This window comes from Podarcis gaigeae (assembly GCF_964106915.1).
Source record: "Podarcis gaigeae genome assembly, chromosome: 5".
Lineage (NCBI taxonomy): Eukaryota > Metazoa > Chordata > Lepidosauria > Squamata > Lacertidae > Podarcis > Podarcis gaigeae.
This window is the reverse complement of record NC_139681.1, coordinates 93,862,491-93,881,239: the sequence shown is the minus strand read 5'-3', so window position 1 is coordinate 93,881,239 and position 18,749 is coordinate 93,862,491. Positions and strand designations below refer to the sequence as shown.

Sequence of the window (18,749 nt, the reverse complement as noted above, 5' to 3'; positions counted from 1 at the left end):
AAAGAAAGTTTATTTCAAGCCAAGTTTCAGCAGGGGGGTGGGCCATGGAAGGCCTCTGCAGGCAGACACACGTCAAGAGACCCATGAGATAAGGAGTGAGATTCTTCCACTCCTCCCACCCTGCTCTCCTGCAGGTACTTCCTCAAGGCAGGAGGAGTTCTCTGTTTGTCTCCCTTGTCTATTGGATGGTCATATATCTTACCTTGACGCGAGTGGCGCTGGGCGTTAAACCACAGAGCCTAGGACTTGCCGATCACAAGGTTGGCGGTTCGAATCCCCGCAACAGAGTGAGCTCCCGTTGCTCAGTCCCTGCTCCTGCCAACCTAGCAATTCGAAAGCACGTCAAAGTGCAAGTAGATAAATAGGTACCGCTCTGGTGGGAAGGTAAACGGCGTTTCCATGCTCTGCTCTGGTTCGCCAGAAGCGGCTTAGTCATGCTGGCCACATGACCCGGAAGCTGTGTGCCGGCTCCCTCGGCCAGTAAAGCGAGATGAGCGCCGCAACCCGAGACTCGGTCATGACTGGACCTAATGGTCAGGGGTCCCTTTACCCTTTTACCTATATATTACCTTACATGGTACAGTCCTCAATTTGACGGGCAAAAAGAAAGAATGTGAAGCAGCGAGACTTACTGAGCATGCAAACAGCTCACATGGCCACCTTCTTCCCCACGATGGTAGATGCATTGCATTTCTGTTTGAATCAATGTCATGAAGCTATACAAATCTACATTCTATTTTATTTGGTAATGCATTTCCTCTTTTGTTTTGCAATAACCTACTTGTCAATGGTCCTATGTCAAGCAAGGCCACAAACACATGGGCCACCATCAATTTGTTACCCTTAAGGTTGCCGCAGGAGATTTTTCCTTGTTTTTGCGGCAACACATTCAAAATGGCTGCCTTCCTAGCTCCCTTCATTTTTCCGGAGTCTGCTTTTGGCTGCATGATTTCCCCCGACAGTTATTTTCCTGCCTTGAAGACAGCCCAGAGGCACATTGGCACTTTAATGATACTGTCATTGTTTTTACTAAGAATGCAAATTTTCTTAAAATTGTACCACCCATCTTCTGACCCCCCAGGAAACCCTTTCTGCATAGATTGGTTTGCCATGGGTGGATTCATCTGCCAAGACTCCAGAGTCCCTGTACCTTCTTCTTCTTCTTTTTAGCATTCTGGAACATGGTCTAATTTCAGTTAATACTGAATAACTAGTTAATACTGGAGGATAAACAGAGGTGTTAGGCCTACCTGTTTGCCCCCCCCCCATTTGAGAGGCCTCCTACAATGCGCCCATACTCTCCCATGTGCGAACATTGCAGTGGAACATCTGTAATGGCCTTTTGGGCATCTTGCCCACCATTATTGAGCTTCTGGGCTCTTGATAGGCTTCTGAGAAAGCCTAGGATTTCATAGAACACAGTTTGAAAAACACCAAATCAAATCATTCCAAACACATTAGGCCATTATTTCTCAAAGCGCTTTCCTAGGGGCTGTGCAGACCACTTAATAAACATCTTCTCTTCAATGGTGACAGCAACCTCAAAACCAGGGCTACTTTATGAAAACTGTGGGCCTTGAGTTTCGGAGATAGGCCTCTAACTAGTAGAGTTTATGGAAAAATTAGTACACTCCACAAGTATCCTATTATGAATATCACAGGCCCTATGCCCAGGACCTTAGTGGTGTATTTGGGCAAAATACAGTGGTGCCTCGCAAGACGAAATTAATTCGTTCCGCAAGTCTTTTCGTCTTGCGAGTTTTTCGTCTTGCGAAGCACGGTTTCCCATAGGAATGCATTAAAAATCAATTAATGCGTTCCTATGGAAACCGCCTTCAGACCAGGTCCGGGGACAGTCTGTCCCCCGACCTCTTCTGAAGGCCGGTGGGGGGCGAAAGTCTTTGCTCCCCCCCGCCTGCCTTCCCGGGGCGGTCTTAAAATGCTGGCGGGCAGCAGCGCTGCCGCCCGCCAGCATTTTAAGATCACCCCAGACAGCGGATGTCCCGGGGTTTTTAAAATGTTGGTGGGCGGCAGCGAAGGCTTCGCGGGCAGCAGCGCTGCCGCCCGCCAGCATTTTAAGATCACCCCAGACAGCGGAGACTTCTCCGCTCCCGGGGCGATTTTAAAATGCTGGCGGGCGGCAGCACTGCTGCCCGCGAAGCCTTTGCTGCCGCCCACCAGCATTTTAAAATCGCCCCGGGAGCGGAGAAGTCTCCGCTGTCTGGGGTGATCTTAAAATGCTGGCGGGCGGCAGCTCTGCTGCCCGCGAAGCCTTCGCTGCCGCCCACCAGCATTTTAAAAACCCCGGGACAGCGGAGGACTTCTCCGCTGTCTGGGGTGATCTTAAAATGCTGGCGGGCGGCAGCGCTGCTGCCCGCCAGCATTTTAAAATCGCCCCGGGACAGTGGAGGAATTATCCGCTGTCCCGGGGCGCAGCGCTGCGTTTCTCCGCTCTCCCGGAAGGCAGGCAGGGGGGAGCAAAGACTTTCGCCCCCCACCGGCCTTCAGAAGAGGTCCTGGACCTCTTCTGAAGGCGGGCGGGGGGCAAAAGTCTTTGCTCCCCCCCCCCGCCGCCTGCCTTCCAAAGCCATCCGGGATAGCGGGAAGCGCTTCCCTGCTATCCCGGACTGCTTTTAAAATGCTGGCGGTGGGGAGCAAAGCCTTTCGGCCCCCGCCGGCCTTCCTGGACCTCTTCTGAAGGCCGGAGGGGGGGGAAAGGCTTTGCTCCCCACCGCTAGCATTTAAAAGAGGTCCCCGGAGATTTCCCTATGGGCTTTCTTCTTGCGAAGCAAGCCCATAGGGAAATTCGTTTTGCGAAGCGCCTCCAAAACGGAAAACCCTTTCGTCTAGCGGGTTTTTCGTCTTGCGAGGCCTTCGTCTTGCGGGGCACCACTGTAGTCAGAATCTTCATTGGCAGAGAAGAAAAAAACCCAAATCCAGGGCCATTTATCAATCTTATCAGGTGTTCTGCAGACCCCTTGAACATAGCTGTCAACCTTCCCTTTTTTTGCGGGAAATTCCATTATTCCCGCTGCTTTCCACTGCTATCCCGGATTGTTAGATATCCCATAGGCTGTCCCTGGGACAGGTGAGGCTGGTGATTCCTTATTTTCAAATCTGAAAGTTGACAGCTATGCCCTTGAAACACCTGAGGACCACCAGTGGTCTGTGGATCAGTTTGAGAACCTCTGAATTTACAACCCAACTTCCATCCAAGGAGCTCAAGGTGGCATTGATGTTCGCAACTGTGTGTCTCAAGAGACAATGGAGTGCGCCTCCTAAAGTGAAGTCAAGCCACTGCATTAGCAGCAGTGAAGTGACCTCCCCAGGCCACAAGCCTGACCAGTGTGTGTGGAGGTCCTGGGCTGCCCAGATGACAAGACTCCCCTCTCATCCTCACTGATGTGGTCCAAAGGAAAGCAGAGCAAGATGTTTGGCACCAGCTTGGCTACAGGAGTTGCTGGAAGGAGGCATACAAGGCGCCACACAACCATCTTAGGGACTCCACTTCAAATTTGTGTGATTCAAATTTACTTCTCCCGAAGATATCCCACAAGGCAGTGGATGCTTAGGGTCAGAGTTTTCCTTCTCCTAGATGGGCTCCCTTCCCAGATTGACAAGCCCCACCTGCCCCTCACTTCCATCTACAGCATGTACAGAAACTGCCTTCTTGACCATAGCTGTCTTTACTCGGGGGGTGCAAGGGGTGCGGGGCACCCGGGCGCCGAATTCTGGGGGGCCCCAGGTGCCTGCTGCTGAAGCCGCCTAAGCTCTTAACTATCTACCTGTTATGAAATACTAAATAATTCTGATCAAGCTAGAAAAACAAAATACATATATACCTAGGTATTACCGAAATGTATACCTACTGTTTCACTAAAGGGCTTTCGACTTTGTGCACTCATTTGCCAAAGACGCGCTGCACCAGCTGTGCTTGACTCAATGATGACACTTGTCATTCTCAGCGGCGCTGTGCATGCAAAATTAACTCTTACGTCATAATAAAAGTTAATTTGGGGGCATTGTATGGAACTTTGCATCCCTGTGGCACATATGCTAAAGACTGCGCTGTTCATGACGGTTGGACCCACTATTGATCACTGATTGTTTTATTCTCACAACACCCCTGTAAGGTTGGTTAGGCTGAGAGGTGGTGACTGGCCTCCTTGGCTAAGCGTGGATTTGAACCCTGTTCTCCCAGAGTCCTAGTCTGGCACTATAACCATTATACCACGCTGGCTGTACCACTCTCAGAACTGAAAAGGACAGGCCAATTCCCAGTCAAATAAGGGCACCCAAGTTAGTTCTGAACGTTATGGGACCCCTTACAAATGTTGCTGAGAGTTTCAGCTCTGCATAGCTTGATTTCTCTGTTTTTTACGTCAATCAACCAAGGGCAAGTTGCGTGACAAAGAGCCGGTGAATTGTCAATAAGCGGAGTTCTCATGTTACATTATCCCGCCGATCATTACGTCTCAATGGATGTGCGAAGCTGCTATAATCAGTTATTGCAGATCACTGCCTCTTAAATACGCCCAAGATAATTATCCGGCAATGGAGAAGGCAAGCCAGGAGGTGATACGCCAACTGTAGCTCGTCTGTCACCTATTACATGATAGCTGTCACTGGAACTGAATGTGTGACATCCCAAGTGGCAAACACTTTCAGAAGGGATGTGCATAGGCTATAAATTCCAAAGCGTAGCTCAAAGTCAGATTTTCATGGCTTGGATTTGCTAAGCAAGGGGCTGTAATCCTTCTCAGGCTGAATTGTGCAGCTCTGAGAGAGGCTTGGGGTACATGCGCAGCAGAATGAAGGGATCAGGGAGGGAGGCTGAGCTGTTCCCCTTCAGGCTGCATGGCCTGGACCAGCTTTTGCCCTCCAGGTGTTTGGGTCGACAAAATAGTCCGCCGCCGTCAGAGGCAGCATGCCTCTGAATACCAGCAGCTAGAAACCACAGGAGGCAGAAGGGCTCTTGTGCTAAGACCCTTCATGAAGGATTCCCACAGGGATCTGCTTGGCCACTGTTAGAACAGGATGCTGAACTACATGGGCCCCTGGCTCTCCGCAAGTTCTTATGCACAACTCCCATCAAGCCCAGCCAGCACACTGCTGGGAGTTGGTGCCTTCTTAATTTTATCCAGGTGGATAGCTCAGCTGGTTAGAGTGTGGTGTTGACAACACCAAGGTTGCAGGTTTGATCCTGGTACGGGACAGCTTCATTTTCCTGCATTGCAGGGGGTCAGAGCAGATGAACCTTGGGGTCCCTTTCGACTCTACAATCCGTGATTCTATCATCTGCAGAGCACCAGTCTGGGGAAGGCTGATGTGGATGATTGCATTTTTAAAAAAAGTTCAATTATATTGAAAAGCAAAGACACACAACTTATAAAATTACAGTCATACCTCATGTTACATTTGCTTCAGGTTGCGTCCCACGGCGACCCAGAAGTACCGGAAAGGGTTACTTCCTGGTTTCGGTGCTCACACATGCACAGACGTGCAAAATGACATCACGTGCACGCGCGGAAGCAGCTAATCACGACCCGTGTGTGCACAGACGTGGGTTGCGTTCTTTTCAGGTTGCGAACGGGCCTCCGGAACAGATTCCATTTGCAACCAGAGGTACCACTGTATTTAGAAATAATAACAATCCCTGAACTCTTCGCAGCTGCTTCTGCTGTTCCTAAAGCCATTGTTCGGGAAAGGCTCCTAGGGCTGGAGGGTGGGGCAAGGCAAGTGGAAAATGCCATTGCCTGATGGACAGCAGAAAGTCTCTCTCTCACACCCACCCACCCCAATGTGGGTTTCCTGCTGAAGGCCATCGCTGCATGTTTTGGGCAGGAGGGGATAGTTGGGATGATTTAACATGTGACGGAGCATGACATCTAGTTGGCTCTTTTTATAAGGATGCCCTTTCAGCCGTTCCTTATCAGGGAACTCTTCCGTCACGGGGTCTGGCTTCCACCCAAGGAGTGTGTGTCACGGTGTGTGCCAGCACCTCCATTTGCAGAATGGAGAGTTTCACCGCAAAGTGGAACTACGGATCATCTCAGCAGCTCCGGGGCATCCCCTCTAACCCTGCTTGCTCCATTGCAGGTATTTCACAGGTGGTGAAGGATCATGTGACCAAGCCCACGGCCATGGCTCAAGGCAGGGTGGCCCACCTCATCGAGTGGAAGGGCTGGTGCAAGCCCATGGACTCGCCGGTGGCTCTGGAAAGCACGTTCAACTCCTATTCGGACCTCAGCGAAGGAGAGCAGGAGGCCAGGTTTGCTGCAGGTAGGAACCGTCTGCGAGAGAGGGGAAAGTAGGTGGCGAGGGGTGTGGCGTCAGATTGGGGATTTATCTGCTGTACGGACACAGAAATAATGTGCCTTTCTACCCTGAGGCTGCAGGGCAGGGAACACTCATAAAGAGAGCCTGCCGGATCAGGCCAATGGGTCGTCTTGTGCAGCATCTTGTTCTGACAGTGGTCAACCAGAGGCCCATGGGAATTGCAGGTAGGACTCGCAACCTATCCTGTACTGTGCAGAGGAGGGTGACCAAGACAATCAAGGGTCTGGAAACCAAGCCTGATGAGGAACAGTTGAGGGAGTTGGGTATGTTTAGCCTGGAAAAGACAAGAGTGAGAGGAGACAGGATAGCCACCTGCAAATATCTCAAGGGCTGTCGCATGGAGGATGGAGCAAGATTGTTTCCTCCTGCTCCGGAAGGTAGGATGTGAACCAATGGCTTCCAGTTACAAGAAAGGAGATTCCAACTTAACTTTCTGACAGTAAGAGCTGCTCAACAGTGGAATGGACTCCCTCAGAAGGTTGTGGACTCCCCTTTGTTTTTTAAGCAGAGGATGGATAGCCATCTGTCAGAGCTGTGATCCTTGCATCGCAGTGGGTTGGGCCAGATGACCCTCAGGGTCCCTTCCAATTAAACAATTCTGTGGTACTACATGTGATGGGGAAGCCAGGCAGAGATACGACTTCCAATGCACAATCTGCAGCCTTAAAGTGCACTCCTGATTATGCCTCGCAAGGGAGGCCTGCCATCATCAACTGTCAGTTGATTGGCACTCACTTCAGCCCACTGGGATGGGCTGAGTTGGAGTACAGTGGAGGCTTGGGTTGCGTACGTGATCTGTGCGGGATGCATGTTCGCAACCTGCAGCGTTCGCAACCTGCAGCGGCGCGTCCGCACACGTGCGGGTTGCGATTCGGTGCTTCTGGGCATGCAGAAAGCGCAATTTAGCACTTCTGCGCATGCACGACCGCCGAAACCCGGAAGTAACCCATTCCAGTACTTCCGGGTTTCGGCAGTCCGTAACCCGAAAAAACACAACCTGAAGCATCTGTAACCCGAGGTATGACTGTATTCCGTAGCCAGCCAATCCCTGCAGAAAGCAGAGCTTGAACTTGGCATCTGTCAGCTGGTCAGCACTAACTCCAAGCCCAACTTGACTGGTCTTGGCTCTTCCTTTGTGGCCCAGCTTGCTGTTCACCAAAGAAAAAATGAGTTCCCTGAAGCCATAGTGACCTCAGGTCAAAATGGATTTGCTGGGGGAAGGGCAGGTTCTTGCCCACTGGCTGGATCCAGTCCCCACCCCTGGTACATAGGATTATGATGAACAGGTAATCACAAGGGGATAGGGGGTGAGAGTGGAGAAAGGCCAGTGTAAGCTTGATTGTCCAAGTCCTTCTCCGCCCAACCTAAATGCCAATTTGTACACTGCGGACGGGAGATTTTCCTGCTTCTCTGTTGGCCAAACCCCAGGAGCCATGGATACAGCACAATCAAAATGTCTGTCTGCTTTGGAGAGAAATACATAACGCCACATTTTGGCACCAGGCAAAGCTGCTGACTGTGCACCAAAACCCTGCCTCCGTCCACTCAGAACCCTCAATTCAGTCCTCTGTTTTCCAGATCATTTTCAAAGCAATTTCTCCATGCATGCGTAGGGACATTTCTGCTAGCCTCTCTCAGGGAGCAAAGGTTTTAAAAGTGGGTTGGTGGCGCTACAGGGAGGGGTGCCTCAGGGCTGGCGTTCGACAAGCTGTGCTGGCCCTAGGCGCGACAGCTGCTGTGCCATCCCAGCTGCCCCCTTGATGCCACCTCCTGTGCCAGTAGCGGAGGCCGGCTGTGTCCTTGTAGGAGCTCAGCCGAATGCAAGGCCAGGAGCTGAGTCACCCAAGGGATCCAGAAACCAGGGGGAAAGAGCTGGCGAGAGGGAATGATTAGCTCCCTCTCACCCGCTGCCCCTGTCCATTCACCCTGAGAGCTCTGCCCTTCGAGGGCCTGGCAAAGCAGAGTAATCATCCCATACAACAGAGCGGTCGTCTTCCTGCCCACAAAGTCCCGACTTTGGGAACAAAAGGACTGTCACATGACATGACTGTCACCCAAGCGCCTGGCCTGCCTTGGGGGCTGAGCTGTTCACTTTCTGACAGGCAGGGAGAGACAGGCGTGGGGTAGGATAAACAGTGACAGATAAGATTGCTGCCAGAGCAACTCAGCTCCACTGTCCTGCCTCTGAAGGAGCTCGTGTTTTCTAGAGGAGGGTTGACCACAGAACCACCCTTGGGGAAGCTCTTCTCCCTGAATTTGCTCGTCCTTTTGGGAGGCCGCCAGCATGGGCATAATTACCCCTTTGCCATAAGTTCAATATCTCCCTCTGAAGATGAAAGAAACAGCCATGTCGCGAACCTCAGTGTCATCCGGTGAACTCCAATGCACCCTGGAACCAAGGAGGGGTTGCAGGATAGTGATGGAGGAAGAATCAAGGCTGCTGACGAGTCAAGGAAGCATCTTCTAAGGTGAAACGGTCCTTGCAATCTCTAGTAAAAAGCCACAGGTCAGGAATAGCTCGCAGAGAACATTTTCGCTAATGTACCACTTTTCCTGGGTCGCGTCAAGCCAAGGGCATTCATGTCAGGCCCAGGTCATGTCGGCATGCCAATGGGCCTATGAGGAGTGATGCCAACTCAGACCCATATCACTTCAATTGGATTTGAGCTGGCCAGCTTACAGAGCGGCATGGTGAAACGAACTGGGATGCTCAAAGTTAGTTAGACCCTGGGCTTTGCTGTGATTTATTCTTAGAATCACAGAAGGGACCCCAAGGGTCATGTGGTCCAGCTCCCTGCAATTCAGGAACCTCTACTAAAGCATCCATGACAGATGGCCATCCAACCTCTGCTTTAAAATCTCCAAGGAAGGAGAGCCCACCACCACTGTCGAACAGCTCTTACTGCCAGAAAGTTCTTCCTGATGTTGAGTCGGAATCTCTTTTCTTGTAACTTGAAGCCATTGGTTCTGGTCCTACCCTCCAGAGCAGGAGAACACAAGCTTGCTCCATCTTCCATGCTACAGCCCTTGAGATATTTGAAGATAGCCATCCTGTCTCCTCTCCTTCCTTGGAACTCATGCTGTCTGGTCTTGTGCTGTGCCTTTGTCATTGACAGTGGAAGAGCCCTGCTGGATGAGACCCAAAGCTCATCTAGTCCAATATTCAGTTTCCCACTGTGGCCATCCAAATGCCTCCTGGAAAGACCACAAGCAAGAGATGAAGACAATAGCGCTCTCCACCACCCTGATGTTCAGTCTCATGTGCCTCTGATCCTGGTGGTGTTGTGACTAGTGGCCACTGATAGACATCTTCTACCACATGCATCTAGTTCAGGGATTCCCAAACTTGGGTCTCCAGCTGCTATTGGACTACAACGCCTATTATCTCCAGCTCCCAGGACCAGTGGTCGGAGAGGATGGGAGTTGTAGTCCAAAAACAGCTGGAGATCCATGTTTTGGAAATCCTGATCTAATTAATACTACCAGAGAGCCAAGGTGGCCAGCATTCCTGTTCCTCAGGGACATGGGTGGCTCTGTGGTCTAAACCACTGAGCCTCTTGGCCTTACTGATCAGAAGGTCAGCAATTCAAATCTGTGTGACGGGGTGAGCTCCCATTGCTCTGTCCCAGCTCCTGCCAACCTAGCAGTTCAAAAGCATACCAGTGCAAGTAGATTAAATAGGTACTGCTGTGGCAGGAAGGTAAATAGTGTTTCCATGAACTCTGGAACATCACGGTGTTCCAATGTGCCAGAAGCAGTTTAGTCCTGCTGGCCACATGACCTGGAAAGCTGTCTGTGGCCAAGGCCGGCTCCCTCAGCCTGAAGCGAGATGAGCGCCGCACACCATAGACGCCTTTGACCGGACTCAACCATCCAGGGGTCCTTTACCTTTACCTTACTCTATTTCTCACTCACAATAGTTAGATGTTCTTCTCCCTTAGTTTTGCCACAAGCTGCGCCTGCTTAGAATACTGCAAGAATTAAATGCAGAGCAGCCTTCTCCTCCTCTGCATCTGCTGGTCACCTACTTCTGCCTCCATCAGTGGTGAATTGCTGTGTGTCCTTCAGTCACAGCTTGGGCTCTGATTCAATCTGAGCTTCACAGGCGACTCTGAGCTAATTGTAATGGTTGGAGCCTGAAGCTGGGAGTGTCTGCCTATCCCCACCCCTCCTCCTTTCCCCCCCAGGAGGTGACGCACATAGGCAGCTGCAGCCCCAAATTAGCCACCCCCAGGCCCCCATTTAACAACAAGCGTGGCTGCTTTCTGACAAGTAAAATTAACAGATATCCAGCTCAGCCCAGTTGTGTGCTCCAGACTCTTGAGGGTCCTGCAAATGACTCATGTTTGCAAAAAGAGATGTGCCCGGGTTGTGTGAGCTGACTCCAATGGGCAGTCTGCACATGTTCTGAGCTGGTGGGGAGAGGGTGGGGCTTGGCTGAGGGATCAATGGCTGCTAGTATTTATAGCTACATACTAACTCCAGGATCTGAGGCAACTCACTTGCACCCCCTGCCTCCTCAGGACACATCAGTCTCTGCCCCTCAAAAATCCATTTATTGGCAGGAAATATCAGACTCAGTTGCTGCCCCATCTCCTCCCCACCAAGAGTGAGACCCTAATCTAATAAATAAACAAATCTTTTCTTTGCAATAAGACATGCAAATTAGGTAGCGCCATGCTAACTTTCCTGATTTGCACAATTTACCCAGCCGAGATTGGGGCTTTTTTCAGCTGCGCCTTGGGCCATGTGTAATCTAAAACGTGAACATATTTGAAGGCGATGAATATGTGAAAATCGCTTGGCAAGGTGAACATGGAGGGTTTCCTCTGAGACTGTTGACAACTTGTCTAAATTAACCTTGGGATAATAATCTCCCTTCTGGGAATTTTCTTGGGGATAGGGTTAGCAGATGGCAACTTGGAGATCCTATCTACTTCCTTAAATATTCAAATGTGCAAGAGGATACAAAGGCAGCTCCTTGCATACCTTCCCTCCCTGGAACTGTTCCAGCCCTCCCTCCCTCCGCCAGCTGCCTGGAGCACAGGAGTCTTGCTTATTAAAGCCTAGATGGACGAGGAAGGCCAGGTGAGAGGCCCAAGGAGGGAGCAGGTTTATGAAGCTGCAAGCTGCCTTCTTCCCTCTTTGCATCACAGAATGTAAAGGTATTTGCATGTGATCCGCCAGCCACCTGGCAAGTTGAATGGGCGGGTGGAGGAGGTGTCAGCCTTTTGGTTTCTGCTGCCACACCATACGGACTAGAACTGTGCTCTGGAATCTTGCATTCGTAATGAATTCATGTTCCTAGAATCATAGAATTGCAGAGTTGGGAGGTACTCCAAAGCCAATCTAGACCAACCCCTTTGCAGTGCAGGAATTACAGCTAAATTATGAGATTGTCATCCAGCCTCTCCAAGGAAGGAGAGTCCACCACCTCCCAAGGGAGTCCGTTTCACTGTCAAATCGCTCTTACCATTAGAATGCTCTTCCTAATGTCTCATCGGAATCTCCTTTCTTGTAATTTGAATCCTTGGATTGGGTCCTACCCTCCGGAGCAGCAGAAAACAAGCTTGCTCCATCTCCCACATGTCAGCCCTTAGGTAGTGATTCTTCCCCACTTTTGCAAACAGGGAACAATGGATGTGAAAGGTGTCAGCTTGTCATAAATGTTAGGAAGTGTGCAGTTTCCATGCAGTTTCTATGTGCCATGATTCCTGCATAGCAGGGGGTTGGATTTGATGACCCTCATGTTCCGTTCCAGTGCTGGTGGTGCTGTAGTCTAAACTACTAAGCCTCAAATCCCCACGATGGGGTGAGCTCCCGTTGCTCTGTCCCAGCAAGAGATGAAGACGATAGCACTCTCCACCACCCTGGTGTCCAGAGTCATGTGCTTCTGATCCTGGTGGTGTTGTGACTAGTGGCCACTGATAGACATCTTCTACCACATGCATCTAGTTCAGGGATTCCCAAACTTGGGTCTCCTGCTACTGAACTACAACTCCCATCATCCCCAGCTAGCAGGACCAGTGGTCAGAGATGGTGGGAGTTGTAGTCCAAAAACAGCTGGAGATACATATTTTGGAAATCCTGATCTAATTAATACTACCAGAGAGCCAAGGTGGCCAGTGTTCCTGTTCCTCAGGGACATTGGTGGCTCTGTGGTCTAAACCACTGAGTCTCTTGGGATTGCTGATTAGAAGGTCAGCAGTTGAAATCTGTGTGACGGGGTGAGCTCCCATTGCTCTGTCCCAGCTCCTGCCAACCTAGCAATTCAAAAGCATGCCAGTGCAAGTATCACTGTATAGGTACACTGTGTTTCCGTGCGCTCTGGTTTCCATCACGTTCTGTTGTGCCAGAAGTGGTTGAATCATGCTGGCCATATGACCCAGAAGGCTGTCTGTAGACAAACGCTGGCTCCCTTAGCCTGAAAGCGAGATGAGCGCCGCAACCCCATAGTCACCTTTGACTGGACTTAACCGTCCAGGGGTCCTTTACCTTTTTTACCATGTTCCCTTCCAACTCTACAGTTCTATGATTCTTTGATACCACCACCCCTTTTTAGGGCCTTCTCTTTCACACAGAGTCATGGATGCTCTCCAGAATTTGGCACTCCAATGGTTAACAAGGACAATAAAAAAGATAAATCAAAAGTAAATGTTATTGTATCAAAGGGGAATTAGCATACTTATTAAGGAATACACGGAGCAGATGTTAAATGACACAAGCCCTTCCTAAAACAGCGCTCTTAACAATAGGCTAACGAGTTGCAGCTAATCATACAAGCTGTCAGTTCTAAAAGCATGCCTGAAAACAGCAGAAAAAAATTAGGATGCAGTCAAATTGGTCAGTGAAAAGAGGTAAGGGGGGTGGAAGAAGGATGCTGATTGAAACTAGAAGAACGAGGTTTGGCTCACCGGGTGAAGGTGGAAATGAATGCTGCTTGCTTTAGAAAAAGAAAGCAGAAGGAAGGAAGTTGGATGGGTGGTTTTCTGAGGTACTGGCAAACATTTTAAGGCAAGAATTGGAAAGAAAGCAACTGGAAGAGAATAGGCTTGGGAGCAAAGAATGGGGAATTTTTGGACAAAACAGCTGAGAAAGAAGAGGAAAGCACAATGAAGGGAAGAGAGAGAAGGTCATCCCAAGAAAGAGGCGACTGATTGGGCTTGAAAGCAGAAGATGGGAGAAGTGGAGGGAGGGAGAGTTGGACCAGCTGATGGACTTTCCAGAGAGGAAGGGGCAGAGGGAGTTAGTGCCTGTCCTTATTTTGAGGAGGGCAGTTCTTCAACAACAGAAAGTGACAGGGAAGGGAAGATTGGGGCTCATCCACACTTTCACTTGACATATACTTTTTTTTAATATATAATTTTTATTCTGATCTTACCTGCTAAACGGAGGCTTCCTTAAGCAAAAATCTCCGCTCAGATTTTCTACACATATAATAAGGTCCGATTCAGTAACTCAGATTGGATTTTCTCAAGGCACAGACATGAAACAACAACAAAAGCTTTTGGACCCAGGGAATTAATTGGTACACTATATGATCAAATTATGGGTGAAGCAAAAGTGTGGATGAGCCGCGAGAAAAGTGTGTGTGAGAGAGAGGGGGTGGGGGTCGATAGATGAATTCTTGTGTAGAGAAATGTGGCTTCTTGGGGATCCGAAAGATTCCTCGTTGCTAAGGTGAAAAGAATCGCAAAGAATCTCAAGTGGTGCTTAAAGATTAAGTGGCATTCCACTAAATTTTATTCAAAGTAGACCCATTGAAATTAATGAGCATGACTAAGTACAGTCCATTCATTTCACAAGATCTGCTCTAAGGGAAAAAAATTACTCGAAGGCTACCCAAAGGCAACAAAAACTGCCTTTCCTGGCTCTCAGGGTCCAGAAAGGTGTGATAATAAGAGGTGTGAATCTGAAAATAAACTGCTCTAAAATACCCAGTGATCATGCCTCTTCCTCACGTACCCAGAAGTTAATATATATATATATATTCGTCTGGAGCAATGCTTCTGGATAAATTCCAGGTGGAAAACTTAAGGCCTGACTTCTCAGCTTAGTAGGTTTTCCAGAGGGGCCCAGTACACCAGGGATTAAGAGAGGCAGTGTGGTCCAGTGGTCTGAGTGTTGGACTAGGGCCCAGGAGACCAGAGTTCAAATCTTCACTCTGCCATGAAGCTGCCAAATCTTCCTTTTTTGCCAAAGGCTCCCATACCTTTAAGAGCTGCACGAAAGGGAAAGAACCAACAGGTGCTTGCTCTATATTTGCAGCTCTGTGAGATTAGAAAGCGGCAATGCTTAAGGGCACCTCCCTCCAGAAAGAAGTTGGCAGCAGGGGCTGGAACGTAGTGGGTTTGGTTGTGGAACATATTCCTAGTGTCATTGAGCCTTTTGACAGCAGTTTGGTAGCCTAAGATTCATTGAATCATAGTAGTAATAGTAATAATTTATTATTACGGTCGGAGACCAGTTCAAGCAGCACAACTGAGACTGCTTTCACAAGAATGAAATAGACATTTAAAACAGCTTATAGATCAAAATTAAAATAGTCGCATGAACACAAAAGGACCTAAGGTTAAACCACCATGCAAATTGCCACTGGGACGCCCAGGAGGCTGGCTACAGCAGTTTTCCTAGCGATCTATTTATTCCAGGGGGTTTTCTACACCTACAAATCTGTGCGCAGAATCTAGCGACCATCCGGATCATCTTGTGATTTTTGCCTAAGAGGAGGAAATTTAGTTTAGGCTTGTCCAGAAGGTCAGCAAGCCACACTAGATGGGGTCGATGGTATCTCTACGTGCTTCGTCGTAAAAAGGACATCTAAAAAACAAGTGTTCAGGGCTTCCTATTTCCCCTAATGGGCAGGCGCAAAGTCTCTGAGCGTACGGGACTTTTCCCAACGATCCTTCCAGAACCAGCGAGGGCAGAGCCAAATTTCTGGCAAGAGTAAAGGCCCTTCTTGCATTTCTGGATACGAGGAAATGAAGGTCTGCTGCCATGACAGCAACATATTTCTTGTGTTCTGCAATTATTGAATCATAGAATAACTCACAGCTAATTCAACAGGGGCAGTATCTCTTGCCAAGGATGTTTTGTGGGATACGCTGTTACCCTCAGGTTCTGTCTCTCTTCCCCTGACTGACATCTCCCCCTCCTTCCAAGGTGTGGCCGAACAATTTGCCATTGCTGAAGCCAAGCTGAGGGCCTGGTCTTCGGTGGATGGCGATGATTCCAACGACGAGTCCTACGATGAAGATTTTGCCACTTCCACCGACACAACACAACCAGCTGGTGAGTGAGGAGGGGGGGGTCATAACCAGTTGCACCCAGCAGGGTGTGAAGTCCACATGGCAGAGTCCCTTACGGACGCTCCAAAAAGCCCCTCATATTTCAAGGTGAGGAGGGAGAAGCGTACATCACATCCCCCTCAACTGTCCTGATAAAACCGAGATGTCCTGTTTCTTCGTGTGAGAGCATGGCAGCCATTTTGGGCACCGTGCTCTCATATGGCCTTGCACCAAAAAAATCCATGATTTTTTCAGAGACCCAAAATGTTCGTTTTTAGGTGGTGGCCCCAGAAAAAAACACCTCTTTTGGGGTCATGATCTCATGTGGGTCACACGACTTGCCCCAGAAGATAGCATCCCGATTTTTCACCACAACATGTCATCAGGGATGTGCAGCATGAAACCTATGGCCCTCCAGATACTGCTGGACTTCAGCTCCCATCATTCCTGACTGTTGGCCATGCTGGCTGTGGCTGATGGAAGTCCAACAACTTCTGGATCTCAGTCCCTGGCATCGGGGGTGGTTGTTGCCCATGGGAGCTGGTAGAGCAGAAGGCAGGGAGCCCAACCGTCGGCGGAGCCCAAACCGATGATGGTGGAGCGAACCATTTCTTCATTCTCCTCCCACCTGCTGAGTTGTACAAGGGCAACCCTGAGAATGAGGGGGAGGCAGGGCTGTCTTAAGCATATCCAGCGCCGTGGTGCAAAGTTCCCTCCGGCACCCCTCCCTTTCCCAGAATTTAGAACTTAGGGCCCAACTCACGGACCACCTCATAGCCCCGGGAGCCACCACCCACAGAAGACGCCGCCAATGTGGTGGATGCTGCACGGCTGGCCAGACCGCCAGAACCCCACTCTCGCTTGCCAGGCAAGGAGGGTGCCTCCTCCTCCTCTGCTGCCTGACAATGACAGCCCACTGCCGGCACTCTCGCTGCTGCCCAGTGGCCTGAGGGCCTGAGGAGCAGGAGGCGGTTACCACGCCATTGCCTGAGCCTCAGGGAGTGGGGGGACGGCAGGCACCAATGACACGGAGGAGGCCCCTTGGGAGCCACTCCTGCCACTGCTGCTGCTTCCTCAGACGACAATGACAGCAGCTCAGTGGGCAGTGGCTGAAGGGATTCCTGGGTCGAGGGAGAGGAGGCAGTTGCAGAGAAGGAGAAGGAGGCGGCGGAGTCAAGGAGTGGCTCCTCGTCCGAAGCAGCCCGTGCCGCACCGCCAAGCACTTGTGGGAGCAGCACAAACAGCATCAGCAGTGCCAATGCGTCCGCCTGCAAAGGGGGGTGGGCCGAGGAGGGTAGGAAGGAAAGATGGTTAGCGGGCACAGCTGGTGGTGTGCAGGGAAAGGGGAGGCTGCCAGCAAACCACACAGCTCCCCCACTCGCTGGGGCGCCCCTGAGAGGCTGGTGCCCTGGCGCAACGAGCCACTAAGTCCTAAGGGAAGGGTGGCTCTGGGAGGAGGGGGCAGGCAGCCTGGGAGACCCTCTGGACTAGCTCTAAGTAAGAAGGCAGGAAGATGGGGGGTGGCTGAGGGCAGACAGAGATTACTAGGGCAGCGTCCCATTTGCCCTAATGCACCAACCGTTGCCTGGTGTGCATGTTGACATGTGGTGCCACACCTTGAACGCTGAGTCAGATCTCCCAGGACAGTCCCAAATGGCGCAAGCAAAGTAGTTTCAGCCACAACTTGTCTCTCAGCTCTGGCACTAGGAAATCAGATGTGTTACTGAACATACAAGCCCTGCCGCCAGCGGTTGTGGCTGATCCCCATGGAAAAGCCTTTCCTGTGGTCTTGGAGCTGCAACCCTCTTCCTCCAGCCTCACCCCTTTGGTACTATCACATTCCACTTTGGTTAAATCCCTTCTTGGATCAAACAGACATGATGTCTTGTTATTTAATCCAGGAGGAGGGTACCTCTGAGCATTTAAGGAGTACCTTTCCTCTTGTCATAGAGCAAATGCACTTAAAATTAGGGAGCAGGCTTTCCATTCAGTGATAGGAGTTGCAAAAAATGAAGCAAAAACTCCCCACTAGTTAACAGTACTCTGAGGAAACAGCCCCCCAATATATATATATATATTTACAATTTCCCATAGGCACTCTGTACTCTGTACTGATCTTCCCAACTTATCCTCCATGGATCTACATGCATTGCATTGCAAGTGGTGTGATTTTGGGTGTTGAGGGGACATTCCACCTCCTGGAATTTGCAGAGCAGCTACACTTTGCCCCATGCAATCTAGCACCTCTCCTAACTCTTAAAATAATCTCATTCCAGTGTCAGGGCAGGTGGAGGGATTGTGGCCATTAGTTAGTGAACTGAAAAGTGAGAAAAGATGGGTTGAAGAATAGGATAAAATTTATTGTGCATCACAGCTAAGGAGCAAATTTAATCAAAAGATACAGGCAGTCACCATGGACAAGAGAGACCCCATTACCGTGGACCTCTGTTTAAGGACTTAGAGAAACCACATGGGAATATGGGGCTAAAGAAAAAAAGTCTACTGCGCCTCTTCAACATCAGGATAAAGGGAGGGAAGAAAGAAAATGAAGGAAAGAGGGTGGTTTGGGAGTCACCATCCAACATTGGTTAAAAAAATATATTTCACTATTGAAAGGACCCTCGAAAGGCTAACAAAGGAAAGCAAGTGTGATCAGGAGAACTGAATCTTTCCTTTCCTTCATTTATTTAGAAACACAACCTGAATTCAATGTAACTGAGATGAAAACCTTCAACATAATAGCAGTCTAAAAAAACCAAACTCCTTGTGATCTTCCACAAATCTGAGGTCAGGCAGCCTCTTCTATTCTTCCAAGGAAGACATGCACACCCACTCCCTAGTCATCCAAAGCTGTGGTTTCCAATTAGCTAAGTACTGCAGACACCCGGTTTTTCAAAAGCCAAGCCATGGACCCCCTACTTTTGAACATTTTGATAACTCTATGGTAGTTTTTGTTATGTGAATGGTGCCGTGGACCCCTTGGAGTCCCCACCAGTTGGGAACCACTGCATTAAAGAATGACTTTCAGATGGCCCACCTGTGATTCTGCAATCAGTTCTTGAGCTATTACAATAGTAAGGAAATGGGATCTTTGGGTTTAGCAAGATGACTTGGGTGCCACTT

At 49.8% G+C, this 18,749-nt stretch overlaps 1 protein-coding gene across 4 annotated transcripts in view; it reads left to right on the top strand.

The window, feature by feature from the left end:
* FAM131A (family with sequence similarity 131 member A) overlaps positions 1-18,749 on the top strand; it is a 61,854-nt gene that overhangs the window by 39,207 nt on the left and 3,898 nt on the right. For all 4 annotated transcript variants that reach the window (XM_083739852.1, XM_083739855.1, XM_083739854.1 and 1 more), the window contains 2 exons: positions 6,100-6,282; positions 15,502-15,630. In XM_083739852.1, coding sequence (XP_083595978.1) covers positions 6,100-6,282; positions 15,502-15,630 — 312 coding nt within the window. The remainder of the gene's footprint in view (positions 1-6,099; positions 6,283-15,501; positions 15,631-18,749) is intronic.